This window comes from Oncorhynchus nerka, linkage group LG15 (assembly GCF_034236695.1).
Source record: "Oncorhynchus nerka isolate Pitt River linkage group LG15, Oner_Uvic_2.0, whole genome shotgun sequence".
In the NCBI taxonomy this organism is placed as follows: domain Eukaryota; kingdom Metazoa; phylum Chordata; class Actinopteri; order Salmoniformes; family Salmonidae; genus Oncorhynchus; species Oncorhynchus nerka.
The window spans coordinates 90,020,994-90,044,072 of NC_088410.1; the positions used below are offsets into that span (position 1 = coordinate 90,020,994).

Genomic DNA, 23,079 nt, shown 5'->3' on the forward strand with positions numbered 1-23,079 from the left:
CCCTAATCAACCACAATCCCAATGCCTACAAAAAACCCAATACGACAATACAATAAACCCATGTCACACCCTGGCCTGAACAAATAATGAAAGAAAACACAAAATACTAAGACTAAGGCGTGACAGCATTCACCTGTATTTTAAATAGGCTAAATCTAGATGTACCATTCAAGTGGTTGTTATTATGTTATGTAGTTAGATTGTTTAAAAAAATATAGAAAATAAAATTGTGACTTTATAACTGGTTTACTATTGCATACATTAATACATCTCAAATGTAATTATATTGAACTCAAAAGATATGTCTGGATCAAGTGCCATTCTGTAACTTTGGCTAACACGTCTTTTTTCTTTTCTTGGTATCGCAGATCGTGATACTAAACTTGGTGTTGTGACAACACTACGTACCGCTAGCAGCATTTTAGTTAGCACATAACAGTGTGTGGCTATCTAGTCTATGTTTTATAAATGTGCAATGAGCATTCAAATGTATGTATATAAGGAATCGTTCTCATTCTGAAATTGTCAAAGACCCTTTCCACCCCAGTCATAGACTGTTCTCTCTGCTATCGCATGGCAAGTGGTACCGGAGCGCCAAGTCTAGGACCAAAAGGCTTCTCAGCAGCTTTTGCCCTCAAGCCATAAGACTCCTGAATAGATAATCAAATGGCTACATGGACTATTTGCATTGTGTCCCACCACTATTCAAGGGAGTATTCATAACAGTTCAACTGTTCTATCTTGTTAGCAAGCAAATAGATCCAAATTGGCTAGACTTGAAATATAAAGATTAGCTGGCTACTCACTAGCCCTAACACATCCGACACTGCAAACACCACAGTATATATATCAGACTTTCCCTACAACACTGCAAGCACGTCAATCAGTGGCGACCCGTCTTTCAGGGCAGGTGGTGCGAAAACCAATCTGTTTTGAGCTCCACCTATTAAAAAAAGGCATGTTTTGCATGTAATTCTGGCATTAATTCATGTCACATATCAATTTAGCAAACAATGAAGAAAATCATTGAGTTAATAAAGCAGCATCCAAACTCATTCTTGAGTAAGCAGCTCCAAAATGCAGGTGTTTCAGCCTAACTCAGTGCTTTCTGTGGTGGAGGGGCCATGATTGGCTCAGGGTTCTGTCACTCATGGGTACACTACTTCACCGCAGAATCTATGGGAGAGCTAGGTAGTTCAAGCCCCCTTGGGTACTGCTTTGATTGGACTGATCATGTCAACAACATACTTTCAACATCTTAGCTAGCAAACCAGTGTTGTATCTTTGGCATCATTAAAAGTGAAGACTGTTATTTTATCAAATAAATTCTCTAATTATTATTATGTGATTAAACTAATTATGTAAATGTTATTAACTAGGAAGTCGGGGCACCATGGAAAATCTTCAGATTACAAAGTTATAATTTTCCGAATATAACTCTTCAGATATTTTAATATCTGATCAATTAGTCTTCTGTTAATTAATTATTCTTTACCTCATGTCAGTCTCATTCCAAACGTCATAAATTGTTGATTGTCTACACAAACATAGCCTTTACTATGACTCATCAATACAACAATAGGCTTAATCATTTATTTACGAACTAACTAAATAATCACAGAAATGCATAAACAAACAAACAAACAGTATATATGTTACTAACAAATGATAGGGAAGATTCCCTAGTGGGCTAAGCCGATATGACGGCTTGGTGGACAAAGGGAAGTTGGGTGTGGACTGAGAAAGAGAGGGAGAGACAAAAGGGATCACTACACACAATTGATAATTATATTAATTGAAATGCTAATCCTTTGCACATGAACGCTCACTCATTCGGGAATAATTGCAATCAATAAATATTTACGCCCAGGTGTCGTGATCTTTTCTGTTGGAATCCGTTCTGTCTGCTGGAGAGTTCATCCGAGTCTCTCTCTCTCTCTTTCTGTTTTCCTGAAGATCAAAGTATTTCGTTACTTCAGAAATGTTCTCATAGAATAGATGTTTCGGCGGATGTCGGTATTCTAATCCCAGGTTTCCGTCATTTCTAGCTGCAGACTAGTAATTAGTATCCAAGATTTGCTCTTATTCTGTCGGGATCGATAGTCTCAGAGTTTAAAGATTTCCAGCAGTGTAGCCAATGCTTCACGTGGTATGGTTAGGAATTCAATAACTATTCACAATCATAACTCACACTGTGGATTTGCTTAGTCTAAACTACTCACAATCACAGCTCACACTGTGGGTTTCCTTAGTCTAAACTACTCGCAATCACAGCTCACACTGTGGTTTTACTCAATCCTGTGCCACCTCAGCTTACAACGAGGTATGCATGGTCTGAAGAGGATTTCCTCAGGATGGGGTTTTATTCGTAACAAAAGAAAAGGCGGTTCTATGATGCCTGATCATGTCTGTGCTCACGGGGCCAATGATTTAGTTAAACTTTAAAGGGAATACAATTCTCTCACATTAAAGGTTAAACATCACATCATTTCACAAACAGTTTCATCTTTACTCATTCATTTTATACAATAATTAGATACAAACCTTATAAGGCACCTGTATAAACAGAGTTATGGTAATGTGGCTGTATTGTCTTTCATGAGGTCACAAACATGAAACAAAAGGGATCGGGTCGTAGCTGGTTTCTCCACTGACCGTTTACACATTCTCCAATACATATTGTTAAATTCTCAAATTCTGTGATGTAGTAGAAGTTCCTTTGTTCTACTGTGAAACTCTCTCTAGAGAGAGAGAGTCTCCATCAGGAATTTACAACCTGAGATAACAGAACCTGGGTGTTTGAGATAGTGAGAGCGCGAGGGAAGCCACGATCTATACCCAGAAAGGGCCACGTCATGACACTAGCTAGCTAGATAAGCAGTCATCATCATGAATCACATCAACAATCTACTAGCAAATCCTTTTAAATCCGTGTCATATGAAGAGAAATAAGAGATAAAACATCTCTGCACTCATCAGCCATAGGACATAAACTAGTCAGAAATTGCAAATTCAACAATGAGTAGTTTGGAATGGAGCAGTGGCAAACTACAAGCATTGCATTTCAGTATTTTGCGACCCCTCCCTGCTACTCAATGGAGAAGGTGTGTTTTCCAAGTCTGGGTTTAAGGATTTAAAACATCTGTCTGAAAGGGTCACAAAACATGAGAATTTTGCATCACAGGTAGACAATGCAGGTAAACTGGGAATACTGGGGAAATCAAACATTGTGGCTTAGCTACACACCACACATAGACGAGCCATGGCCTTCACAATCAACAAATAAAGGAGAATAGGTATGTGAGAATGAATTCCAGAATTATAGCATGCATTAAATAGTGTGGCAATTGTGAGACAGCACTGCAGGGCCATGACGAGTCGGCCTACTCCTGCCTAGGCATTTTCAGGTGTATTTTTGAATCCAATGCGTGAAAGAGATTACGGGCTACAAAGCCATTCTGACGACCAACACCTTATTAAGGGTACATCATCATCGCGATCCAATTCAAATGCAGCACCATGGGCCAGAAAAGGTTGAATGCATTGGCCATGCTGTCAATCCAGCATGACGTCATCCATAGAATGACAAAATAATTGAGAAGTTTGCCCACAAGGACCCCCACGCCACCATTCTGTTCAAGTGAGCACAGTACAACAATGGTGAGTCCAAAAATATGTCTTGTATGATGCATAAGTGGTGTAATATGCCAGGGAGATGTTAATACTGTAGCTAAGAAAGTAACACTATATGTATGTTATGTAAGAAGCTAAGTAGCCTACAAATTTGGACCCTCTCCCCCTCAGAAGTTAGTCTACTGTTCTGACTTGGTGGTGCAGCCTATAGCCTGTTTTAGAGAAATGTCATCATCTAATATTGTAAGAGCTTTCATTGTCTGCTTATGTCTCCACGTTATTTACTACACAGTTCTGACTTGGTGGATAAGGAGAATACTATAAGAACAGCCCATGTTCTAATTTCTGGCGCTGTCCATTTAAATAGTGCTGAATGAGGCATATAGGCTACGTCCGTCTCAGCTCGCTCATGTCTTGTGTCTTATCTGTTCATCGTTGCCTTAAGCTGTAGTTAGTTTGTACATCTTCATTTTCACATTGCTTATATTCACTGAGTATACAATCATTAGGAACACCTTCCTAATATTGAGTTGCATCCCCTTCTGCCCTCAGAACAGCCTCAATTCGTCGGAGCATGGACTCTACAAGGTGTCGAAAGCATTCCACAGGGATGCTGGCCCATGTTGACGCCAATGCTTCCCACAGTTGTATCAATTTGGTTGGATGTCCTTTGGGTGGTGGACCATTCTTGATACACACGGGAAACTGTTGAGCGTGAAAAACCCAACAGCGTTACAGTTCTTGACACAAACTGGTGCGCCTGGCATCTACATCCATACACCGTTCAAAGGCACTTAAATATTTTTTCTTTCCCATTCACCCTCTGAATGGCACACATACACAATCCATGTCTCATTTGTCTCAAGGCTTAAAATCCTTCTTTAACCTGTCTCATTTACACTGATCGAAGTGGATTTAACAAGTGACATCAATAAGGGATCATAGACTTCACCTCGATTCACCTGGTCATATCATGGAAAGAGCATGTGTTCTTAACCTGTTGCTTCTACTCGGGACGCTTGCGTCCCAACTAGAGCTCTGGAAATGCAAATGCGCTACGCTAAATGCTAATAGTATTAGTTAAAACTCAAAAGTTCATTAAAATACACATGCAGGGTATCGAATTAAAGCTACACTCATTGTGAATCCAGGCAACAAGTCAGATTTTTAAAATGCTTTTCGGCGAAAGCATGAGAAGCTATTATCTGACAGCATGCAACACCCCAAAAGACCCACAGGGGACGTAAACAAAATAATTAGCATTTCGGCGTTACACAAACCGCACAATAAAATAGAAAACATTCATTACCTTTCACCATCTTCTTTGTTGGCACTCTTAGATGTCCCATAAACACTATTTGGGTCTTTATTTCGATTAAATCGGTCCATATAAAGCCTAGATATCGTTATATGTAGACTGTGTGATAAACGAAAAAAACATCGTTTCAAAACGTAACGTCATTTTTTAAAATTCAAAAGTCGACGATAAACTTTCACAAAACACTTCAAATACGTTTGTAATGCAACTTTAGGTATTAGTAAACGTTAATAAGCGATAAAATTAATCAGGAGGCGATGTAAAGATCATTAGCTGTCCGTCTGGAAAAATGTCCGGCTAGAAACTCAACGAAAATATCCGGTCCTAGACCGGATTAGATACGGTGTCCTGCATGTGTTTGACCAAGAAAAAACTCGAAGGGAAATGACAAGACTCTAGACACCGTGTGGAAGCTGTAGGTACTGCAACCTCAGTCAATTAATTGTGGTTCACCTTCATCAATGGGATCAAGTAGCGCATGGATATATTTTCCCATTTTCAGTGATCAGTTTTTCCTGTGCTTTTCGATGTAAATGCCGTTCTGGTAAAGCCACAGCAGTGATTTAACCAGTTTTTTAAACGTCTGAGTGTTTTCTATCCACACAGACTAAGCAAATGCATATACTATATTCTTGGCATGAGTAGCAGGGCGCTGAAATGTTGCGCGATTTTTAACAGAATGTTCAAAAAAGTAGAGGGTCGACTGAAGAGGTTAATGTTTCATATATCCAGTGTAGGACTATCACAGTAGTATCTTATTCATAATTTGTGACCCGTTTCAGGAAGCTAGGTGTATGTCGCACGTCACTACTTCACAGGAGAGGCATTAGAACATATTTACATTTTTTTTAATAAAAAAACTTTTTTTTGCCAGACATGCCTTCAGGAATATGTGAACTTTCATGTGCCATAATAACAAACCTGTATTACATCTGTAAATACGAATACAATTGTTAAATTACAAGCCTAGTTGGTTTAGCCACGAAAAAGGGAGGAACCTTCCCACTAGCCATGATTGGCTGAGATAATGGAATGGGCTGGACATGAGTTTGGATTGGTCTGCCGTGTAGGAATCTTCTGTCTATAATGTGAGCTGCTCAGTATGTGTAGATTGTCTTTTCTTTAGCTGCATTTTTGAAAGAAATAACATTTGCCATCAAGAACTACAAACGTTTTGCTACTTTTCTCAACAACATTGACGCCCTGAATTTAGCAGGTGATACTTTCTGCTTAAGCTACCTGCAGATTCATACTACAGCTATGACAATGTTTGTATGGGTAGTAGTGTGAGTTGCGATTATGCCAGTTCATTGTTTCGCTAGCTACTGTAGCTACATGTCTAAACAAAAGACTCCAGTTTTCCAGATGATTACATGACCCATCAAGTTAGTCAAGTTAGTCATGGGTGTTTATGGCCATCTATTGTTTTTCATGAACATGTGTACATGTCTAGACAATAGTGACCCATCCACTTAGCTAGTTGTGCTGAGGGGGGGGCTATAGCATTTATTTAACATGACCCATCAATTTAGACAAGTATGTCTGGGTAAGAGTCATCTAAAAATTATTAATTATTTATGAAATATTTTTATCTGGACACTTTCTGTTTTTGATATTGTTACTATGCCAGTAACCATTTCACTGTACTGTTTACATCTTTATCAGAGACAGTAATGTGAAGAACAACATGACCTACACCAAAGTCAGATTAGGATATAGGCCAAGGACGAGATAAAGGGTATTTTTACCTGGATTTTTTCCCTTAATGTAGTAGACTACTTTTACCACTTTTAGTCTTGAAATCTTTGGTTGTTTACTACACTACTCATTCTGTTTAGCACATGGCCTCACATGTGAATCCTTAAAGAGATGGATGGGGCTAAGGCTTAAGAGGGTGTGAACGATGTTGAATTGGGTAGACAAAGAGGGGCTCTCCAGTAGGTTTACCAACATATTCAATAGCTATTTTCTCAAAATTGGGGTTACAAGTTTATCAACTTTCAAAACAGAATGACTTTCCCATTGTTCCTCAACTGCAGTGTTTGATATACTGTTTTCTACTTTTATCCCATCTTAAAAAAACACCATTTCAAATGTTGCTACATGGGACCATATCCAGCTGGTGGGTCACACTTTAGGCAATTCAATTATGCATTTCATTGTATTGTTTACTTTGTGTATTATAATTAGCTCGTGCGCTTTTCTCCACAAGGAAGGGGATGCTATTTTGTTGGGTCTGTAACCATGTTTGCCAATGACAATCCAATTCAAACATTTAATTTTAAACAGAAGTTCAGTAATGGGCCAAATGTAATTCCATTTCGATGGTGGTTTAGTTTGCTCAATGCACTGTCTCTGCACCGGTACATTGTCTATAAAACGTTTCTCTCTCTCTCTCTCTCGCTCTCTCTCTGTGTGTGTGTGTGTGTGGTCTCTCTCACTGTGTGCGTGTGGTCTCTCTCTCTCTCTCTCTCTCTCTCTCTCTGTGTGTGTGGTGACTTTATGAAGAGTAAAGTTAAGGCCTCAACATCTTGCTGATTTTATCTTTACTAACATCTATCAGAATTTCTGTTGCTGTCCATTTTGAAAGTGCTGAACGAATAGGCCTACTTCATCGCTACTCATTTTCTTGCACTTGCTTATACTTAGAGCTAAGTGTTAAATACATGAAAACAAACATTATGAATTTACTGAACATCAATGTAATAATGTTTGTGTGTGGTTCTAAAGTCAAAACTCATGTCGGCATGTATTATTATTGAAGGAGAATGTGGTTGTTATCGAGTTACAACAATCCACAAGGAACCAGTAGAAACACATTTTATTTAAAGAAGTCAGACATCAGCTATGGTTTTTAAAATGGCAGTAAATGAGAGTGAGTAAAATGTTTTGCTGCCAGACGTGGCTCAGCTGATAGCCAGGTGTAGCGGTGATAAGGATTCACTCCATGGTGCTTAAAGGAAAGCTCTGCTGTTGGGACAGCTGTATGTAGGCTCTAACAGTTTGTGGGCATCGTTTGTCACAGTTAAAGTACATTAAATGCATTGTTTATTGTTGTGTTGTGTAGTGGCTTCGCAGGCCTGCATCTATAAAAATTGGTTGAGTTTGACCCACCAAGAGACACTCACACTGTAAACACTCCACCACAACCACACAACCATGTAGTGAAGACCCCCAAGGGGTGGTCCTTACCTTGAAGAGCCGCAGTATGTTGGCCACCATGATGGACACAGAGCTGGACGAGGCTCCAATGACTCCCACTACCCTCTCAGGCTTGGTGATGATGGGTGCTCCCCCGCCAAGACACTTGACGTCCGTCCCGTCCTTCTCGATGAGGGCCTGGACGAAGGTAAGTGACTGCTCCAAGGCGTGGGTGTCCCGGGAACACGTGTCTAGAATGCGTGCTCCCAGCGTGATGTTGGGCAGCAGGGAATGGTCGTTGTTGATACGGTCCAGGGCAAACAGCATGGCCTCCAGACGATGGATCCCCTTCTCCTTCTTCAGCTCCCCACAGGCCTTGCCTTCGTTGCCCCTGGCGTGCACAGGGAACAGGCCTCCCAGGGAGATGTCTCCGTCGATGCGGATGGAGTTGAGGTGTGTGCCACCTGGGCCTTTGGGTTTGGCAGCCTGGGTGGTCATGAGAGAGCAGTAGAGTAGAAGTAAGAGCCTGATCAGGCTGCCTCTGTGACAGATCCTGTCTGTCCGATGCAAAGCACACCCCTGGAGCTGAGACACCATGACCACAGCCCAGACACGAATTCTGACACACTCTAGAACCCAGCGGAATCAGGAACACAGAGAACACTACTTTATGTCATGGGGGTTAACCTTAATAATACTTTTCGAAGAGGTGGGCACAGAACAGGTGATGTGTCTCGTTGCTTTGCTCTAAGTTTGGTTCTTCAAAGGATATATCCTCTTCTTTTCTTATCTTTTTCTTTCCTTCTATTCTCCTCACTCCATGGTCTGACTAGTGTGGTGGGCAGCTACTCCTCTGCCCGCTGTTACTCACCACCCTGCCTATGGCGATCCCTCACAGGGGGCATTAAGAAGAGCAAAGGTGTATGATAAGCTCTTTTTTTCCCCTCTCTCTCTCCCTCCTTCTCTTACTCTCTCCCTCCACGTCGATCAGGAGTTTTTAATCTCTCCCCTTCCCTTGGGGGTGGGGGGGTTGGTTGATTCGTGTCAGAGCCTTCAGGCCACTCGGCTCAATTCTCCGGGTTGCTGAGTGAATTCCTGCAAGATAAAGCAGAGGAGGAGCGATGAGAAACACCACACAGAATGAGAGGGGCTAGAGATGAGAGAAGGGATTTGTGTTGGTTTGAGCTTTTCACTGCTTTCTTTTTCTGTCAAAACTCCTTTTGCTGGAATCCTGTGTGGAATGATGAGACACATTTTTTCTCTCACATGCTGTCTTTCACTCTCACATGCTCTCTCTCTCTTTCTCTCTCTCTCTCTCTCCCTCCTCCCTCCCTACCTACCCACCCACCTCTCTATCTTGATTTTAAAAAGGGTTGCCATGGACTCCCAAGGTCGAAAGGCATGAAAGTTAGCTCCCACACGCCTCTTTTCAACATACTCAATAGGAAAACTAGCCTACTGTACTAATGTGCCTAGCATTGTTATGTTGCAACCTTTTTTGTATGACATCTATTCTCATGTCTTGATTACATGTACTATATCTCTTTCGGTTCTTACTGTCAGTACTTAAATCAGATATTTCCTCCATACAATTATGTTGCTTCTGTTGATTAGTTCTTAACCTCTTCCCGACCGTTCCCGATCCAAAGATGACATTAAGGCAACGTCAGACCAACATGTTAAGATGACGCTAAGGCAACATCAGACCAATATGTTGTGTCTTTTATAGAAATTCCACATTCCTCTTGACACCTCTTATCCCTTCTGTCGCATGACAGATCAGAAAGGAGGAAGATATTGGATGAATCATCACACTTTCTCCTATTGGAGTCCTCCTTTCCTATTCTTCCATCAGCACGTTTCCCACTCCTTTCTTTCCCACAAAGCTGTCATATCGGAGTCTGCACCTTGTACGGCATCAAACCATTGGGATGGTTTCTCTGAAGAGACTGTGAAATGGTAATTGCAATATTACTACAGGAGCAGAGCTGCTTTGATACAGGAGTAGGTAAGAGGAGAAATGTCCCCAGAAGAACTAGCTCTTCAAAGTTTAAACCCATATAGCGTGACTTGGTTCTTTAGCTGTACACGCCCACATTCACTTGTGGGAAGATAGCCCAAATTGCATTCAATTCCATCTCTATGCCACTTGTCATTTTCATATAATTTTAATGATTTGGTTTAACTTGACGTGAGTACGTTCACACAAATCCTAGTCAAGCACAATGTAGAAGCAGTGTGTCATTGGGAAATCTGCCACGCAAAATCTGCCACGCAAAATCAAACATTTTTGATAGTCCAAGGCAATATCTATCTGTGATGGGCGCCCATTAAAAAAGTATAATATTGAGGGAATTGGACACAATATACTGTTGCATAAGAAACTATATCACCAAAGGTGTAGCCCACCGATCTGCTGCACCATCCCCAAATCGAAGTCACTAATCCCATGCCTTCTTCAGTGTAGCAAATATAATAGGCTAGTGGCCATTCCTGAAAAAGGGCTTTAGTTTTTGAGATCCCCCTACCTGAGGTAGAACAAAACACAACCATGGTTTTTCACATCTCTTATGTCTCCCATTTATGAAATGTATGGTTGTGAATAAATATTATACTGCAAAAGTGTGTCATGACTGTCCTGTGAGGATCAGAATGGGTCAGATCAGACCGGGGGGGATGGTAACCAGGCCTCTCTGTCTCCCACAGAGGGGGAGCTGCTGGATGATCGACCGTTTACACCCTGTCTTAAATTACAAGAGAGGGAGACATTCTCTCTTTACACGCCAGTATTGGTTAAAGGAATGTCGCTTTGTCTCCAGAGAGTTTTGCCTGCTCTAAACTCTAATGTCCAAAAAGTGGATAATGGAACAATAATTCTAACATAAAGAATGTGGAAAACAAATATAATATTGCTTTTCATTTTGTGATGTCATTAACAACTGTATGCATGAAATTGAAATACCGTAACTGGGAAAGTATATACACTTTAAGGAAACTGTCAAGTTTCCATCCAATATGTTGAGTATATAATATGAACATTTATGAACGTATGTATGTTAAGATTGGAATGTGATTTTCAATTTCTAATGAGATGATCGTTTTTGACATCCTTTGCACATTAAGTAGCCAAGCCTCAAGTGAGCTCAGAGAGCTTGTCCACTTGCTCTAGACTACATGACAAGTCATTGAAGCCATGGACAAATAAGAAGAAGAACATTGTAACCTCTTGTGCACAATCAGAGCCTTACACTCAAGTCTGAGAGAAGGCCAACCAAAACTCTTTGTCGGAACCAAGAAGGCTTGGTTCCAACAGAGATAAACGATGAACGAAGGCATTTCACACGTAAATACATTCATGATTTCTTACTCCAAATGGGCAGCGATTTGTGTGCAAAGAATATTAATTAATGGGTGAATAGTTATAGAATATATCCACAATAAGTGTCCATCTATCTCTCTCTTTTTCCCCCTCTCCATCTCTGTGTTATAAGCCGTCATATTGTGTCAGTCCACTACGGACCCTTGTCTGATGTAAAGGGCGTATGTTTATTTTGTGTTATTATTTAGTTAGCTAGTAAATAAATGATTAAAACAATTAATGTAGTACTGAATCATGAGCAAGGCTGGAATTTTTGCAGATCCAAGAAGGTTACGATTGTTCAGAATGATGATATGATAAGAGGTTACAATTCATATGTTGACTGTTTTATGGATGTTATAGGTAAAGACATTATAGAGTTTAATTTGGGAAATGGTAACTCTTTAACTTCGCTAGGGTAGGGGGCAGCATTTGGAATTTTGGATGAAAAGCGTTCCCAAATTAAACTGCCTTCTACTCAGGCCCGGAAGATAGGATAGGCATATAATTAGTGGATTTGAATAGAAAACACTCTAAAGTTTCCAAAACTGTTAAAATAATGTCTGTGAGTATAACAGAACTGATTTGGCAGGCGAAAACCTGAGAAAAATCCATTCAGGAAGTAACAGTATCCATTAACTTAGGACTCAAATTGCAGTTCCTATGCCTTCCACTAGATGTCAACAGTCGTTAGTAATTGTTTCAGGCTTGTATTCTGAAAAATGAATGAGTAAGAGCAGTCTGAATGCGTGGACCCTGCCGTGTCCCAGAGCTTTTTCATGCGCGCGACCGAGAGAGTGCCTTTCTTGTTTACCTTTTAAATTGACGACGTTATTGTCCGGTTTAAATATTATCGATTATTTAGGCTAAAAACAACCTGAGGATTGAATATAAACATTGTTTGACATGTTTCTATGAACTTTACGGATACAATTTAGATTTTTTTTTCTGCCTGCTGTGACTGCGTTTGAGCCTGTGGATTAATGAAGAAAACGCGCAAACAAAACAGAGGTTTTTGGATATAAAGAGAGACTTTATCGAACAAAAGGAACATTTATTGAATAAATGAATATCTTCTGAGTGCAATCATATGAAGATCATCAAATTTAAGTGATTCATTTTATCTCTATTACTGACTTGTGTAACTCTTCTACTTGGCTGGCTACTGTTTGTAATGATTTGTCTGCTGGGCTATGTTCTCAAATAATTGTAAGGTATGCTTTCGCCGTAAAGCATTTTTTAAATCTGACACCCAGGTTGGATTCACAAGAGGTTAATATTTAACATTTGTAAAATAGTTGTATCTTTTCTGATTTTTTATAATGGGTATTTCTGTATTTGAATTTGGCGCTCTGCAATCTCACTGGATGTTGGCCAGGTGGGATGTCCCACATATCCTAGAGAGGTTAAACAACGTCTTCCGTGGTGTCCCAAATCCTAATGAGTTAATTGTTACATGATTCATTTAATCGGGTAACAATTAAACATAGTTAATGGATTAAACAAATAATAGTCATCAGATTAATGAAAGTAAAGTTATGACAAGTGGTTAAATTGATCAATATTGTGACACACCCTCTAAACTCAAATCATGCAGAATAATGCCTGGCCGGAAGGGGGATGGGCTCTATAATCTCATTAACCCAATATTGCAAGCACTAATATTGCTGCAATTTGGAATACAAGTGGTATGTTGTTTGCCCTACATACACAAACAAACAGATTAAGGATATCTTAATGTATCTTGGAAATATAGACCTGTAAACCACAGGAGGCTGGTGGCACCTTAATTGGGGAGAAGGGGCTCTTGGCAATGACTGGAGCGTCATTAGTGGAACGGAAACAAATACTTCAAACACATGGTTTCCAGGTGTTTGATGCCATTATATTTTCTCCGTTCCGGACATTCTTTTTGAGCCGTTCTTCCCGTCGTCAGCCTCCTGTGCTGTAAACACAGAGATACAATAGACGAAAATATCAGATTAACTCTCATTCAGTGCTGTTTGGTCCAGTCTGACAAAAATACATACAGTTACACATGTTCTTTTGGTGATGTAATTATTTTAATCTAATGGGCTCTGAGAAAAACAACTGGGCTCAGACATAAATTACAGTTGTCTATTTCAGTGAAAGATTATATTTGTTCAGCTCCTACTCTTACAGTTACTTTTCGGGCCACTCCCAGATTTGACCACTAATTCTATATGGCATACAAAATTGAATATGGCTGCCACAATACCATTAAATTGTGATACAATCACCTGTATATACACATGTTTTAAATGAGAGACATCTTTCAGATTTGTGTACTGTCCTTATGACCTGCACTCAAGACTATTTCTGTACAATTCAAACTTTGTTTGTTGGAAATCCAATATTCCTGCTATAGTTACACAAACACTTTTGTCTCGAATACAGAAAAGGCAGCAGACTGCTTGGCATGGCAACACCAAGTATTCCACACCTCTTTGAGGATCAATGATTCAACTTGGACGCTCCAATAAAAGGAAAGAGAATCCAACCCTGGACTCTTGACACCCTCATACTAACCCTAACTTTACATCTTGTCCCCATTGTGGTATAATTGCTAGTCCAATGACCTTCCGCTGGCTCCCTACATTCGTGATGCACAATAGAATTTACAGGGCACTCTTCTACAGTTATGGTTGAGCGGGCACATGACCTTTTCCAGAAAACCATGACCACCATCCTGGCTGTCTACCCTGGAGTTGCCATACATGTTGACTTGGTGGCAGGTATCCTAGTGGTTAGAGTGTTGGACTTTTAACTGAAAGGTTGCAAGATTGAATCCCTGAGCTGACAAGGTAAAAATCTGCCATTCTGCACAATTCTGAAAAAATGCCTCTCATCTCCAAAATTCATATTTACACGTGCTTTAACCTCCATTAAATGGCACTATGGCAGCCATATTGGATTTTGGAAGACATCTATCTATAATATCTATACATATACTGTAACCACTTCTGCAGTAAACTATTTTTAGACATTAGGGATGTGTTTTGTTCTACCTCGGGTAGCTGTATCTCAAATTTTGGCACCTTGCCACTACCCTACAAATGGAACTCTACAACAAACTGGCAACTTTGTAGTGCTTATTAGTGCACAGATATAGTTAGGCCTACATTGCAACAAGGATTACACACACAACTTCCTATTGAAACATTGTTTCAATTTGTTGTAAACCAACCTATTTTGGTGCAGAGAGGAAGAGGCGAAGCGAGACGGTTTACTTTGCTCCAAAAATATGCACGAAAATAAGAGCATCAAGTGAGGAATTTTCGTATGTAGCTCAATGAGAGTCACAAATTTGGTCAACAAAATAATTGAACTGCTAATTTGCTACGTGAGGCTTATTTGATCAAATAGAAGTTTCATAATGGCTAGGTTGTTTGCGAATGAACTAATATAAGTGGATGCTGTTATGTATGGTGTGACATGCTGTGACATGCTGTACATTGAACTGTACATTGCTATGGTTTACAACAGTGTGCTGCTTTATGTATGAATGGGTTGTGGCACGTCATTAAACGTCAGAGTGATGTAAAAATGTTTTTTTTTAATACAGACTTGCGTTCTTCTACAGCTAAGCTAGATACAGGCGCACGTACCATTTTGGAAACAAAAAAATTACTTTCTATCGGAGTTGTTCCTGTGTTCACACGAATATCTGCCCTCTCATTGGCTCAAATGGTCCCACCTGATTGTGCCTCCTTCCGCCTAGGGCTGTTACCATGACCGTATTATCGCATAGTCATGATCGCAGTCAAATTCCACGTGACCATTTAGTCACGTTAATTAGGCTTCTTGAAGCTCTGATGCCGCTGATGGTCATTTGTAGCCTACCAAACTTGCTAACTGCCTAGCACTTTGCACTCTAATGTCCCTCTAATCGCTCTGACATCAATACAAATCTGATCGAAAATCTAATCAAACACTTCATGAGAGGACATTAGAGTGCAAAGTGCAAAGCATTAGGACACACTTCATCAGCTCATGTTGCGCAACATTTCTATAGGCTATTAAATTGTATGAAAAAACAGAGTGATGGCCTCTATTAAAAAGAGGAGGATCCCATCAGCTTTCTATAACCTAGGCCTACGATATTTATTTATCAACTTTCCAAATATTAAGCACATTGCTTCTCTTTATAACAGGAGTTTAGCCAAACTGCCTGGCATGAAAATGAACCACGGGAAAATTGTCCTCCATTCTCTATTTAAGTGAATACATTACATTTATTTTTTCCCCTGCCCCCGTTTCGAGACAAGTGCATGATAATCGTCAATGCTAAATCAAAAGAAATTTCGGACATATATTATTTAGCACATGTAAAGACAAGATTAAGTGAAGAATACTCTGATGGGTGACAATATTAGCCCATCACTTTTTAATTATATATTAGCACTTGAATGATGTCCAGCCTGTGTACACACTTCATCAGTCTCTCATTCACAATTCGACAAGCACTTGATAATGCCTCGATTTTCCCGGCAGCATCCCCTTTCTGTCGCGGTAATGCCCCATAAAAAAACATGCCTTTTGCTGGCAGAGGACATTGTGCTCTTGGACTGAATATATAATTTTAATTCCATTCTCCCATCTGTGTTTTCCATACCTGTCACGTTCTGACCTTTATTTCCTTTCTTTTGTATTTATTTAGTATGGTCAGGGCGTGAGTTGGGTGGGCAGTCTATGTTTGTTTTTCTAGGTTTTGGGTATTTCTATGTTTCGGCCTAGTATGGTTCTCAATCAGAGGCAGGTGTCATTAGTTGTCTCTGATTGAGAATCATACTTAGGTAGCCTGGGTTTCACTGTGTGTTGGTGGGTGATTGTTCCTGTCTCTGTGTTTGCACCAGATAGGACTGTTTTTGGTTTTCCACATTTATTGTTTTGTTAGTTATTTCATGTCTAGTTCCTTTATTAAAGAACATGAATAACCACCACGCTGCATTTTGGTTCGCTTCTCCTTCACCACAGGAAAACCCTTACAATACCACCTCTCATTCAAGTTTAAAAAAGCAATGCGTGTCTATTTTAGTAACTTTTTCAAATTATAGTCTCACACCTCATGTAGCCTAGGCCCTGCTTAGCTTCAAGTCAAGGCAAGTCATCAGTGGGATGCAGGGTGGTATGCTGCTGTAGTCAGGGAATGCATTAATCATTATTGATGTTGTCTAAATGTTTGTCTATTTGCTTTTGTTATGCACATTCTTTGCATGAACCTGTTTCTTAGGCAGTGGTGTGTGTTCACGGATGCCAAGGAGAAGTCAGGCTTCCCCAAAAATGTGAATGAAAGAAAAACAATTATACAACAATTTCTCTTTCGACTCTGTTTTAAACATTTTCCTTCAATTCGCAAGTGGCTGAATTAATCTGCTCTGCTCTGATCTGATCTAACCATACATTCATATATTGTGCCACCGGCCTTACATAATTGAAGTTCAATATGTTGCCTAAAATTTTTGTAGGCTCGTGTTAACTAGCTAGCTAATTTAGCTGGTTCATTGTTGCCTCTGCGAGGAAGTTAGGCTACGAATAATTTTGCCAGGTAGATTAGTCTAGGACAACAAAAACTGAAAGTGTGTACTATTGTATGACAGAGGCATAGACCCTTTTGCCAACATGAAAGAGAGGGGAATGGCATCTAGTCTACAAGTAGGGTGAGTCAACAAGTTCTTTCTACTTGCGCACACACACAGACACACAGATAAATCAGTGCCATGGACAGCCACATGATATAGCTATGTTGATTGGACTAAATTGTTTTCACTGTATTAGACTAAGAATATAGCCTAGTTGATTTGATGATGTTTAAGTAGAAATGGTGCTGGAATAGTGGAGGCAGTGCTCCTGTTGTCTTTGTGCTGACTTGCGGTAACTCTCTGTGGTTCTAAATCAGTTGTTGTTTAGTAAACTGTCAGAAACATTAACTTGCTTGATCATAGGTCATGTAACTTGTTTTAACTTGTTACATGAAATATTTTCTTTGGGGACTTCACTGGCCCGATGTGGCTCTCCGATTTTGTGATGAAACAAACGTGTGGTTGAATTCATTCCGCCACTGTGTGACTTGTCTTTTTGTTGTCTCTGCCTTATTGTATATCACAATGGTGTATGAACTAATGGGTTATGGAGCAAACAATGCAATTATCACAACATAGGTTGTAATATGGCTTTTTTCCCAGCTTGGCATCCTCCATGATTTTACCCACTCACCATTGCTGTTCTTAGTTGTTAGTGGTTTAGCCTGTTTTGGGAGTTTAAACCAAATATGGTGCATAAATGAAGATACTGTAGTTCATTGAAAAAAATGGTCAGTTCTAGTCTACTAAATAGGGGGGGGGGGTCTCCCATAGACACCAATACAATAGCAGTGGGGTCTGGTCTACTTAGAAATTCAATTAATTGTCTCTGTTTAAAGTTCAGGTATATAGGCTAACCTCTATTCGTCGTTATTGTCACGCCCTGATCTGTTTCACCTAACCCTGAGCCTGCCTGCCATACTGTAACTTTGCTCCACTTCTGGATCACTGAACTCCCCCTGTCCCTGTACTTTGCCTCCCACTCTAGATTGTCGACCCCTGCCTGCCTTGACCTGTCGTTTGCCTGCCCTTGTTGTAACAATAAACATTGTTACTTCACACCGTCTGCACTTGGGTCTTACCTGGATTCATGATTGTACGAACTGGTCATGACTGACCCAGCAGACTTGGACCAGCTCCGCAACGCCATCTCCTCCCAAGGAGCCACCATTAGTAGACACGAGGAGATGCTTTGCAGTCTGATGGAAGGGTTCCAGGCCGTGGCCGAACATCACAACCAAACCTTGGACGCATTGCGGGAGCAAATCCGTTGGTTGCCTACTAGGCGGCCTACCACGACGGTAAACTCCCAACCCTTCTGTAACCCGGCTGGTAAGCAGCGCCGTCACCCCGGGTCCCAGGGCACCCCGCTTAACTCCCCCTTGAGTGCAACGACGGAGATTCCAGAACATGCCGGGCCTTTCTCTCCCAGTGCTCCCTCTTTTTTTCCCCTCGGACCACTCAAAGTTAGTGTACATTATTACGCTTATGTCCGGGAGGGCACTCGCCCGGGCCATGTCGGTGTGGGAGCAACAATCCACCATCTGCCTCAGTCTGGATACCGGCTGGTTGACTCGCCTCAGGTTCCTGTGGTATTGGAATTATCTTGGCTCCAGTGACACAATCCCTCCATTGACTGAACTACTGGTGCCATTGTGGGCTGGAGCCTCTCCTGCCTCACTCATTGCCTGAAGTCAGCTCTGCCTGCCCCGGGACGTCTTTCTGGGGGCTTGGAAATTGCCGCGGACCGCTCCGCGGAGTACCAGGACCTCCGGGAGGGGTTCAGTAAGGTCCGGGCCACTTCGCTTCCGCAGCACCGACTGGTATCCAAGAAGGTCAAGCCTGAGGCGCTGGCAGGCCGCTATAGTCCCGGAAGCCGAGACATTTCCCCCCGCTCCAAGATCGTTAGCCCCTCTGCTGTTCGTCCTCTTTTTCCCCGTACCCTCCGTAGATTTTGTCTAGATTTTGTCTTTTCTATGTCTAGATTCAAAACTATGTCTGATTGCCCCTTGTCTTCTGTTTCTAGGCCCATCCCTCCCCCCGTGTCATCGATTGCCAGCCAGCATACACGGTGAGATGCCTCCTGAGGGTTCGAACACTGGGCAAAGGTTTTCAGTACCTTGATGACTGGGAGGGTTACGGCCCGGTGGAGAGGTGCTGGGTTTCCACTAATCTTGGACCTCATCGTTGACTTTCACCGCCAGCACCCCAGTCAACCAGGTATCCGCCCAGGTGGTGTCCCTAGATGGGGGTACTATGATGCCCTGATCTGTTTCACCTGTTCTTGTGCTTGTCTCCAGCCCCCTCCAGGTATCACCCATCTTCCCCATTATCCCATGTGTATTTATACCTGTATTTTCTGTTTGTCTGTTGCCAGTTCATCTTGTTTGTCTCATCCTCCTGGTTTTTGACCCTTGCTTGTCCTGACTCTGTACCCGCCCGCCTGACCACTCTGTCTGTCCCTGACCCTGAGCTTGCCTGCCGTCCTGTACCTTTGCTCCCACTCTGGATTGTCGACCCCTGCCTGCCTTGACCTGCCGTTTGCCTGCCGTCCTGTACCTTTGCTCCCACTCTGGATTGTCGACCCCTGCCTGCCTTGACCTGCCGTTTGCCTGCCGTCCTGTACCTTTGCTCCCACTCTGGATTGTCGACCCCTGCCTGCCTTGACCTGCCGTTTGCCTGCCGTCCTGTACCTTTGCTCCCACTCTGGATTGTCGACCCCTGCCTGCCTTGACCTGCCGTTTGCCTGCCGTCCTGTACCTTTGCTCCCACTCTGGATTGTCGACCCCTGCCTGCCTTGACCTGCCGTTTGCCTGCCGTCCTGTACCTTTGCTCCCACTCTGGATTATCGACCCCTGCCTGCCTTGACCTGCCGTTTGCCTGCCGCTGTTGTTACAGTAAACATTGTTACATCACACCGTCTGCACTTGGGTCTTACCTGGATTCCTGATAGTTATGGAGAACTGCTTGTGAAACAATGTGGACACTGGGCACACACTGGTGGAATCAATGTTGGTTCATATAATTTGTCTATGTATTGTGACTTGGAATCAATGTGGAAAATACATTGTATTTGAAAAAAATCATCGTACGGTACTATTTTAATCTCATTTCAACTAGCATTGTAAACATTGAAATTCGGGTAAAACTTAAACTTATATACATTGACTTTACCTGACTAACAGTTTTTACATCTATCTAATTTCAACATAATCATCAGAACTATGCATACATTGAACATTGCACATAGAAATGGAACAAATATTTTTCACTTTCCTAATATTGAGTTGCACCCCCTTTTGCCCTCAGAGCAGCCTCAATTTGTTGGGGCATGGACTCTACAAGGTGTCGAAACCGTTCCACAGGGATGCTGGACAATGTTGACTTCAATGCTTTTCACAGTTGTGTCAAGTTGGCTGGTAGTGGATCTCTACTCCAAATAGCTCGTTCCATCTCGTCCCACAGATGCTCAATTGGACTGAAATCTGGTGACTGGGCACCAGGCCATTGCAGTAAGGTGAATTCACTGTCATGTTCATGGAATAATTCCTGGACAATCCTAGCCTTGTGGCATGGGGCATTATCCTGTGAATATTTATCTTTGTGGCACCAGACACACAACTAGACAGTAGTCCAGGTACGACAAAACTAGGGCCTATAGGACCTGCCTTGTTGATAGCATTGTGTGTAGGCCAGTGACACAATATCTCAATTGAATCCATTTTAATTTCAGGCTGTAACACAACAAACTGTGGAAAAAGTCAAGGGGCGTGAATACTTTCTGAAGACACTATATATACACACCACATGACGGGATACCCACTCGTCGAATATTTCATTCCAAAATCTTGGGCATTAAAATGGAGTTGGTCCCCCCTTGCTGCTATAACAGCCTCCACTTTTATGGGAAGGCTTTCCACTAGATATTGGTATACTGCTGCGGCGACTCACTTCCATTCAGCCATAAGCGCATTAGTGAGGTCAGGAACTGATGTGGTGCCATGTAGGCCTGGCTCGCATGTCGGTGTTCCAATTTATTCCAAAGGTGTTCGATGGGATTGAGGTCAGGGATCTTTGCAGGCAAATCAAGTTCATCCACAGCGACCATTTCAAACCATTTCTGTATGGACACCACTTTGTACACGGGCATTGTCATGCTAAAACAGGAAAGGGCCTTCCCCAAAATGTTGCCACAAAGTTGGAAGCACATAATCATTTGGAATGTCATTGTATGCTGTAGTGTTAAGATTTCCCTTCACTGGAACTAAGGGGCCTAGCCTGAACCATAAATAACAGCCCCAGACCATTATTCTTCATCCACCAAACTTTACAGTTGGCACTATGTATTGGGGCAGGTATCGTTCTCCTGGTATCTTCCAAACCCAGATTAGTCCGTCAGACTGCCAGATGGTGAAGCGTGATTCATCACTCCAGAGAATGCATTTTAACTGCTCCAGAGTCCAATGGCGGCGAGCTTTACGTCACTCCAGCCGACGCTTGGCATTGCGCCTGGTGATCTTAGGCTTTTGTGCGGCTGTTAGGCCATGGAAACCCAAACCCGATGAACAGTTCTTCTGCTGACATTGCTTCCAGAGGCAGTTTGGAACTCGGTAGTGAGTGTTGCAACCGAAGACAGGCGATTTTTAAGCAGTATGCGCTTCTGCAGTCCCATTCTGTGAGTTTGTGTGGGCTACCACTTCGCTGCTGAGTCGTTGTTGCTTCTAGATGTTTCCAATTCACAATAACAGCACTTACAGTGGACCGGGGCAGCTCTAGCATGACAGAAATTTGACGAACTGACTTGTTGGAAAGGTGGCATCCTATGACGGTGCCACGTTGAAAGTCACTGAGCTCTTAAAGTAAGGTCATTCTCCTGCCAGTGTTTTTCTATGGCGATTGCATGGCTGTGTGCTCGAATTTATACACCGGTCAGCAATGGTGTGGCTGAAAAAGCCGAATCCACCAATTTTAAGGGGTGTCCACATACATTTGTATTTATAGTGTATGTTGGATTCACGTGTCCATCATAAAAAATCACATTTAAAGAATATCACTAAATCAAATCCAACTTTAAATGCACTTCAAATAAAGTTTGATTTAGTCCTACTTTTCAACAAAGATTTTTGGGTGAGATGGAAAACGTGAATCCAACATATTAATAACGTTTAGATAAATTTGAAATCAACCAACCATCCTTCATATACAAGAAAACATCCAAAGGTAAAATTGTGTGATGATGTGTATTTATGCCCACTCGTCACAAACGGTGCACACTGTCTAATCTGCTATTAGGCCCTACATTAAAATATTCTGTCTCTTATGCATTTTGCCATTTCTTTCTAGGAGCATTATACTGGACATATAGTAACTGTATTATTTTTTAGCTCCTTTGTTAGCAGTAAGCTACTGTTTATAGTTCATGCCCAGTTCGGTAGGAAAATGTTGTTAGGAAAATGTTTGTATGGAAAGGTATTTTGGTATAATCGGTCCCAGACATAAATGCGGTTATTTTCCTGTCTCTAGCCTACAAGAGTGAAATGTTGGTTCGGTGCACAGAATCATTGTAACACAAGTTAAAGACTCTGTGTGTTTCATTCTGTTAATGCTTTCATTTGTCCATACTTCCCACGTTGTGTCAAAGCTCCGTGTGTCCTGTCTTGTCTGTGTCATTTGGGTTGTGTACCGCTATATGTTACTGCACTCCAAAAATGAAGGTATCAACAAGGGTTCTTCTAAGATCATCAAAGTCATTTGTTATAACCAAGCGTTCTTGGCACTGAAAATTGCCCCAAAAAGGTTCTTCCGAGAACCCCATAGGAGGTGGGGTTCATCGAGGAACCTCCTTAGTTGGTGGGGGTTCTTGCAGGAACCTAATTGCCCAACTGAAACAGTTGGATTTGAATTTGAAAGGACAGCAGGTAAGGCACTTAACTGAACATGTTAAAGATCTCCTCAATTTAAGGTAAGGAATGGCCCTTGTATGATCTAAATTGAAATTGTTTTGTGATGACACTGCCTATCTTTTC

The 23,079-nt window shown here is 41.6% G+C and overlaps 1 protein-coding gene across 1 annotated transcript in view; it reads right to left on the reverse strand.

The window, feature by feature from the left end:
• The window catches only part of LOC115143500 (metabotropic glutamate receptor 4-like), a 305,004-nt gene that overhangs the window by 225,750 nt on the left and 56,175 nt on the right, over window positions 1-23,079 (reverse strand). The window contains exon 2 of the mRNA XM_029683987.2: window positions 8,144-9,187. Within this exon, the coding sequence (XP_029539847.1) occupies window positions 8,144-8,689 (546 nt within the window). The 5' untranslated portion in view covers window positions 8,690-9,187. The remainder of the gene's footprint in view (window positions 1-8,143; window positions 9,188-23,079) is intronic.